The sequence below is a fragment of the Budorcas taxicolor genome, chromosome 3 (assembly GCF_023091745.1).
Source record: "Budorcas taxicolor isolate Tak-1 chromosome 3, Takin1.1, whole genome shotgun sequence".
In the NCBI taxonomy this organism is placed as follows: Eukaryota; Metazoa; Chordata; class Mammalia; order Artiodactyla; family Bovidae; genus Budorcas; species Budorcas taxicolor.
Window position 1 is genome coordinate 116,131,912 of NC_068912.1, and position 8,249 is coordinate 116,140,160.

Genomic DNA, 8,249 nt, shown 5'->3' on the forward strand with positions numbered 1-8,249 from the left:
TAAGTTATTTTTTTCCCTCTTGTGCTCTTAGGTATTCCTTATGCATTTCCTACAGTGGAAATGAATTGCCTCTGAGACCCCAAGAGTGATCTTCTTGTGTGTTTAGAAGGGGAAAGTCAAAACAGAAATAGCAAAACTAGAATTATCCTTGGTCCGTTTCTGTTGCACAGGGGAGGGGCTTTAGATGCAGAAAGCACATTGTTTCCTTAAAAGAATACACCTGGGCGGGGAGCGCGGGCTGCCAGGCTGAGACAGCGACACTGGGCAGTGGTCTCCCCAGCCCTCCTGGAGCAGGGCTCCAGTGCAGTATTTGCCCAGCTGTGTGCACGCGCACACGGGGTGGACCCCGCCCACCTACCCACCCGCCCGGCCCCCTCCCTCCCACGACGCTAACGCGGCTCTGTTGCCTCCACAGTACGGGGTGGACGTGATGGCCCGCGACGCGCACGGGAACACGGCACTGGCCTACGCGCGGCAGGCCTCCAGCCAGGAGTGCACCGAAGTCCTGCTGCAGTACGGCTGCCCCGACGAGCGCTTCGCGCTCATGGCCACCCCCAACCTGTCCCGGAAGAACACTAACCGCAACAACAGCGGCGGGAGGGTGCCCACCGTCATCTGAGGACCGCGGTGTGCCCGCAGCCTCCCGCGCGTGCCCTGGGGAGTCACCCACGTGAGTCCCGTCGGGTCCCCCTCACTTCTCCTGGTGGTCCCCGGCCACGCACCCACCCACCACACCACCCCGCCCCCTCCTCACCCCCAGCAAAATCACAAAACCCAGATGGCCCTCGAGGGGCGCGAAGAGGCTGCAGCGTCGACTCCCTTGCATAGACTCCCCGCGACCGACAACACGAGCGGCAGGAGGGCCTGGGTTCTTGATGGTTAGCACACCGGCGCCCGGACCCCGGTCGATCCCGGCGGCCGGAGAAGACGGAGCGTGGCACAAGGGGCGGTGGGGGGGCACGCAGGGGGCGGGGGGTGGGGGAGGGCGACGCAGCCAGCAGAAAGGGGGTGACTCTCCTTAACTGGCAGTTAAGCACATCAGTACATTTCACCTCTACCAAACGGAACACTTGGATTTCATCTCTTCTCCGAGGAGCTTGACGGCATAAATCAGAAGCAAGCAGAGTTTGTCAGGTTTGAAGCCCCTATGATGGTATGTGTCAAATCAGTTGTAGCTAATCTGTCCAGGGAGGATACTGGCTTCATTACGCTCGTGTAGTTGAGTTCTTCCAGCATTACCGCTGCTTAATAGAACATGATTACTCATCACCGGGAAGAAAGCGTATTAGCGGCGAGGTAGTTACACAGCACGCTCGGGTGATTGCCGCGATGTGATCGCAATATTCTGAGAAGCCGCGTATTATCCCAGACATGTTCTCCCAAGCCCTTGGAGCCCTCCTTTCTAAATTCACTGTCATAATTTAGTATCTGTTTAATTTTTCAGTCCAAAGAGAGGAAATCAGTTGCTGAGTATTATTTGACTGCACTCTCCTTGGTGCAAAAACAAAATGGAGAAAAATAAATAAGAGTGACTTGGAATTTCAAAAGGAAACCACGAATTCCGCTAACCACGACATTTCAAGCACATTTAGTAAACTCAGTAAAGGTGTAAAAGGCTTTTTTTTTCTTTTCTTCCCCAAACCAGAGAGATATTTTTTGTCCTTCTGCCAAGGTGGGTGTCTTGGGTGTCAGTCACTCCGGGGCCCACGCGGCCCAAGTCATGCAGGCCTCTGTATTCTGTCTTTAGACAAGATGTGTTGAAAATCTATTTGAATAAAAGAAGTTCATAAATATGCATTGATTTTTGTACAGAAAAATGGCACCTCTGTTAATTTATAAATTGAACTGGATGTGAACTAATAATATGCAACTAGTTGAGACAAGAGGGTTACAGACCATTGTACATGGGAAATATTCCCAGCAGTAAACACTTCCATTAATGTGATATACAGCTTTTTAAAAGGAGCACATCAGAATAAGATGGTGGTACCATTTGCTTATTAAAATCAAGAAAGGGGAGAAAAAAAAAGCAAGCATATTGGGGGGGAAGAGGCACGTGATTGCTCATTACCAAAAGCATGATCGCTATCCGACGCTGCTTTTGATAACTGCAAGGGAGCGCTGTGTTCAGACACAGGGGATTCTCCAAACCCCAGACCCTGGCGCTTTGCAAAGGTCCACCCTGACCACCACTGCCAATGTGGGGGCACAGACTGACTCATGAGACTCCCTAAGACTTTTTTTATTTAACCTGGTGGCCAGGCCCATCATTTTAGTACGTCACCCAATTTGCCGTTATCGTGGTTTCTGGCTGCTCCAGACTTCAGGCACCTCCAGCATGGTGGCCAAACATAACCAACCAGACGGCGACACCTTAGGTTAAAGGGGGCAACTGTGCCTTGAGCCCCTTGGTGGTAGGATGGGGACACAGGGTGTCCCCTGAAGGATAGCACAGGATTGGCAGCACCAAAACAGAGGACCACACTCCCCCGGCTGCCCCTGGGGAAGTCCCTTGCTCTCATATATGAAAGCTTCTATTTTGTAAGAGTTTTTCCTCTTCTTTCACTTAAAAAAAAAAATTAAAAATAGGTGGGGGGGAGGCGGAAATAAAGCTTTACACAGTTTCTACATGGGTCAGTGTTTCACGGGCATCTCTCACCTGGACGCAGCTCGGTGGAATCCGGCCGTTTCCCAGGATAAACAGGTGCACAAGCCACCGGCCTGGGAACCTTGAGGACAGGTCCGTAATCCCTCCTCCGCCTGGTTTTTAATTCTGTGTTTCATCACTGTGTGGTTATTTTAAATGTGAATAGAGGGGGGGAAGAAAAGTCCTTCCTATTTTTGAAGAACGCATTACTGTTCTAATCCAGCCACACCCATTGGCCCCCCACCCCACGTTAGCATAGACGTTATGATGTAGTAAACGCAGATAGAGTATAAATGAAATTATTAAATTATTTCATTGTAGTTACTTCCCACCATAGGAATGCTTTATCATAGTGAAGCCTTCTTTTGAAAAGAAACAGAATTCCTTGTAAGGCTTCTCTTCGGGATGTATATGAGTGTGTACAGATTATTAGATGTGTTTATAATATAATATTTTCCCAGATGGCTTCTGTTTTCACTTAGCCTTTCACGACCAGTATGCTAGGCTGGTTTCTTCCCTCCCCTCCCTCCAGCGCTGGGGCTTCATTGATTCCTCCCTAGAAAACGTGACCCCTCTCCTGGTATTTTTAGCGATGGGGATCTGCTCCAGGAGGTGGCCTGCTGAACTGTGAGCACAAGTTTTGGCAACAGAGAAGGCGGTAGTGGGTTTCAAGGGTTTTCTTTTCAAAGGAAGGCGGCTCATCTGTGTTTCAGTGTCAGACTAGAAGCCCTTTCTCTGCCGACCATGTTCTCATTCCCATCTTCAAGCCTTGCTGGCACCAAGGCCAGAGGAGCAAGGACGCAGGGCCTGTGTTAGACATAACCAGTTTGGGAAGGGAGTCCCGTTTTCATAGTTTATTTCCATGTAAGTTCAGGGACATGATGGTGACCCAGGGAATTAACCGCTGTAGAACCCATTTAACCTTTTCTATTCAAAATTTAAAATTTTTCCTTGACCAGAAACCCACTGCCCGGGGAAGGCGTGTGGTCAGGTGGCCCCTCACGAGGCCCCCTGGCTATGTCACAGACCTCTCTGGATTTCTCCGGTGGCCAGGGAAGCCTGCAGAGAAAGGAGCCTTGATTTCTGCTGGTGCCTGGGTGCATCTCAAATACTAGGCTGGACAGAGGGACGGTTCCCCAGGCGAGGGTCCCAGGCCCCCTCGTCCCCTGTCTTCCCCAGGAGAGGAATGGCAAGCATCATGGTCACGAGCCCTTGGTCCCAGAGGCAGGTGCAGGCCCTGTCCCCCAGGAAGCCTCCCCGCAGTGTGGAATCACCGGGAAGATAGGTGAGGGCAGCGGGGGCTTGCTGACCGTGGAGCCCTCGGATGCAGGCGAGACCAGCTCTTCCTACGTTCCTCGGGCTTGCGGCCCTTCCATCAGCCCCTCCCTGCGAGGCCCTGGGCCATCTGTGGCCCTAGCAGCCCCCTCCCCTGAGGTTCCGTGCAGCCTGCTGCGGCCTGCAGGCGCCCAGCCTCGGCCTCCAGCATCGCCTGGGGCTTCCCACTTGCGTGCCACCCCCAGGCATCCAGAGTCGTGCCCCGTGCTTGCACAGGAGCTGTCACCGGTCCGTTAGGGAGTAGTCTGGTGAGAAAGGCAGCCCCTGGGTTCACCTGGTCTCACCGCCCCGCCCTGGGCAGCTTCCAGCTTCCCTGGGTCCTTCTGCAGCGGTGGAATCCAGTGGCCTTGCAGGGTGTGGGTCTCACGTGATGAGTGCCGGCCCCACGCCCGGCCAGGGACTGGCTACTCAGGACACGGGGGTGTTTATTAAGAACAGAACGCAGACTGGACAGGAGCCAGAGGACTAGACAGGAAACCCAACCCCCCAACCCCCTCCCCAAGCTGGCCACACGGCCACGAGCCAGTATCCCCGGGACTTGGCAGCAGGGCCCGTTTGCCAGACCCTCTCGCCCAGGCCCCCCTGTCCCTGCAGAGCCCATCAGTGCCCCTTTCCGTTCATGCATCAGGGGAGGGAGCGGGGCTCTGAGGGCTGCCCACCCCCAGGAGTGAGCCACCCACTGAAGTGCCCCCTCCAGCCTCTTCCTCTGAGCTCGCATTTCTAGGGAAGGACAGCTGGAGGTCTCCCTCACACCATTCACCCCCCCTCTCCATCCCCACTCTGCCACGGTCGTTGATGCCACAGGCCTGCCCCCTGCAGATGCTTCCTCCAGCGCCCAGAGGCTGCTGGACGCACTCGTGTTCGGGCCCCTTTCAGTGTCTTTGCCCTCAGTTAAGCTCAGTTGCTCAGTTGCGTCTGACTGCGACCCCATGGACTGCAGCATGCTGGGGTTCCCTGCATCCCCAACTCCTGGAAAGCTTGCTTAAACTCATGTCCATCGAGTCGGTGATGCCTTCCAGCCATCTTATCCTCTGTTGTCCCCTTCTCCTCCCGCCTTCCATCTTTCCCAGCATCAGAGTCTTTGCCCTGCTTCCCTTTAAAACTAGAGCCTCTTACAGGGCACCCTGGGCTGGCGGGGGGTATGGCCACAGGCTCCACTGTCTGCCTCCCTCCTTCTATCCACCCTGCCTCCAGCCTTCTTCTCTCTTTCTCTCTCTCCTCTGTCCCTCCCTGAGCCTGTGTGATTGGTCGGTGAGCACCCACCCTGCGGGAGCTCTCTTCCTTTTCAGAGCTGACACTCGCCTTGTCCCACGCCTGTCCGTGGTGGTCACCTCCTTCCCCTTCAGAGTGGGCCCTGCTTCCTGCCCTACCTACCACCGGCTGGAGCTGTGCTCCTGGGGGTGACGTGGGCTCCTATGGCTCCAACCCCGCTGGTCCTTTCTCCTTGGTGTAGAATGTTCTGGAAGCAAGAGGGGGCGCACCGCCTTCCCGCCCTGGGGAGGCTCGGAAGCCATGTCACATTGGAGGGCCTCTAGGAGCAAGCCGGCCGGGTCTCAGAAGCTGCTCAGACAGCGCAGACAGTGGGAAGGCAAGTCGGCCCCCTCCGCCTCAGCCTGCTCTGTTTACACCCCTCCAAGCGCCCCCCAAGGTCATCGCGACTTTTCCAGAACTCCCCTGGATTGTATTTATGTCCTTCAAGCGCACGAACTGAGAAAGCTGTCAGGAAGGAATTCAGACAGAAAGAAACGTGCTGGAGAGACACATCTTTCTTCCCCAGGAAATATAATTTATTTCTAACTGCCTCCTCATACGTGGGTCTCACGTTGTGAAGTCGTGTCTCGGAGTGATTTTCACCCTCATCCTTCCCCCAAAAAGCTACATAAGGGCCTCTGGCACGGAGACTCGCGTTTTCCTCTCTTAGCCGTTAGTCAGACGTGCCTCCTTGGACCAGCCGCCCTGCCCGCCCCCCAGTGACTGCCCTCAGGAAGCCTGGTGGTTGGCGGGCCTTCAGGTGTGGGCAGGGCTTGCTGAGAAGGGCGTGGCCTGCCCCCTGCGCTGCCCAGCGCTGCCGGCTCCTTTGATGCTCAGGTTTCTAAATCAGGTCACCCATCAGTCAAGACCTCAGATTCCTTCTGGTTATGCAGATGAGAGAAGCCGGGAGGGGCGGGGATTGGTCACTTGGGGTAGATGCCCTTTGAATCCCGTCGCTGCCAGGAAGTCATTCCAGGACCCCAAGATGCTGTGACGTCCAAGAGACAAACATTGCCACTCAGGGTTTGCAGCCCCGTCTGTCTCAGCCACCTAAGACATCATTATCTCCAAACCACAGATTTTCTTCCCCTTAGAAAACAAACGCTGTCTTGAAATAGATTTTTTTTTTAATATGAATAAATTCCCTGTCTCATTTTAGGTATCTGCTGATTTTAAACATAGAGCAAACCCTCTTTTCCAGTTTGGCTGTTGTGGTTTTGGTCCGAGTTGAAATTAGAGGACGTCTCATCAGCAGGGGATTCTGTAAAACAAAAAAGTCTGTTTTTAATCCATGATTTTTTTTTTTTTTGCAGTCCATGCTTTAGACGTATTTGTTTCACCTGTGTAGTAGGCACACTCCCCAAAGCAAGGCGGCCATGACCGTGAACTTGAAAACCTTTCCTCACCGCGTTTTACTTAGGATGCGTTGTTTTTTTTGTTGACCGAAGTTGGTTTGGGGGGTTTTGCCTCTTTGGTTAAAATGTCCTTATCTGAGGCCTTCATCCCATCCAAAAAAAAAAGGCCTTCGGTACCAAAGAGGGCAGGGTTGGGGCAGACGTGCCCAGCAGAGGCTCGCAGTGGTCCTGAAGTCTGTCCCCAGCTCCAGGACACCAAGCACCAGGCAGGTGCTGCCTGTGTGCAAGGTGAGGCAGGGTGCCCATGTGAGTGAGAGGTGGGCTTGAGGCTTGTCTTCTGTTGAGTCTGACTGGCATCTGTCAAGAGGGACCCCCTGAGGGTCTTGGTCAAGGAATAGGGGAGAGCCATGCCTGTCCTTGAGCATTTAGCACTGATAAAAATCTCAGAGTCAGTAAGCCTTCCGTGACCTTGAGATGCAGATGAAAGAAAGGAACCAAACGAGATGCGGGAGGGCTGGGGGATCTTTGAAGTGCAGCAGACCCCCTCAGCGCACGCACCCGCTGTTGGGCACAGTCGCCCCTAAATCGGACCATGTCCCCCCGTCTCCCTACTGCCAGGCAGCATCCACGCCGACCCGGAAGCTAACGTCTGAGCGGGTTCAGATACTCTTGTAAAACGGAGAGACTGCCCAACCCCTGGAGGCTCACACTCAGCACTGGCTCGTGGAAGTTACAGGGATGTTGGGGGCTGGACGAAGGACGTCCTGGGTCTCCCCATCCCCCATGGATGCCTGTGTTAGAAACCCTGAGGGCCCGGCTTTGTGCAGAGACCTTGGTGGGCAGCCCAGTGTACTCGGGGGTGCAGCTGAGCGTGCGTTGAGCCACCTGGGGAAAAGGCACGTCTCTCTGGGAGGACACGCCGGAGCCCAGGAGGCCGCTGTCACTGGCCACATGAGCACATCATGCCCCTCCCAGGCCCACCCCGGGGTCCCGGCCCCTTCCTCTCCAGGACTATTACAGGTGTGCTGATGGACTCGAGTGGCTAGGCAGAGGGTACCCTTAGAAACTGCTTTATGGCCGTTCATGCATCTTGGTCTTAGAAAACGCCTCCTCTAAATGTTGAAAAGCAGCACAGTTTCTCTCCTTCAACCAGGTTTTTGTGTCTAAAATACAGCAAATTATTGAGGCTCCTGCCCTCACCCTGGCTTAGCACCCGAATACTAGCGATGCTGTGCGCCCTTGATCAAAGGCGTGCGGGCTGGCGGCCCCAGGAGGGCTGGTGTTCGGCCATGCCAGACGCTGGCACCACCACGTGGGTCCCAGGGAGTGGCTTCCTGCCCCAGACAGACCCCCGCTCTCCTGCCCCCGACTTGGAACCGGGTCCCCATTTGTGGCTGGGTGTGTTACCGAGAGGGAAGCCTGAGCAGGTCAGAGGTGACTACCGAGAGGCATTCTGGGGAGGTCCCAGGGAAGGCCTGGGTGCGGCGCATTCTAGCGCATTTCTCTCTGTAAATAGCCGTGTATAGAAGCTGGAAGAGTAGCCTGGGGTCTATCCAGAGATGGGTTTGTTTTTTTTTTTGTTTTTTTCTTTCGGTTGTTTTCTATTACCTCATTCAGCAAGTTTATGTTTCACAATGACTCAATGACGCTTTATTTATATT

The 8,249-nt window shown here is 54.4% G+C and overlaps 1 protein-coding gene across 2 annotated transcripts in view; it reads left to right on the forward strand.

The window, feature by feature from the left end:
- Positions 1–930, forward strand: part of AGAP1 (ArfGAP with GTPase domain, ankyrin repeat and PH domain 1) — a 568,353-nt gene extending 567,423 nt beyond the window's left edge. For both annotated transcript variants that reach the window (XM_052638291.1, XM_052638292.1), the window contains one exon: positions 416–930. In XM_052638291.1, coding sequence (XP_052494251.1) covers positions 416–619 — 204 coding nt within the window. In that variant the 3' untranslated portion in view covers positions 620–930. The remainder of the gene's footprint in view (positions 1–415) is intronic.
- Positions 931–8,249: the final 7,319 nt, after the last annotated feature.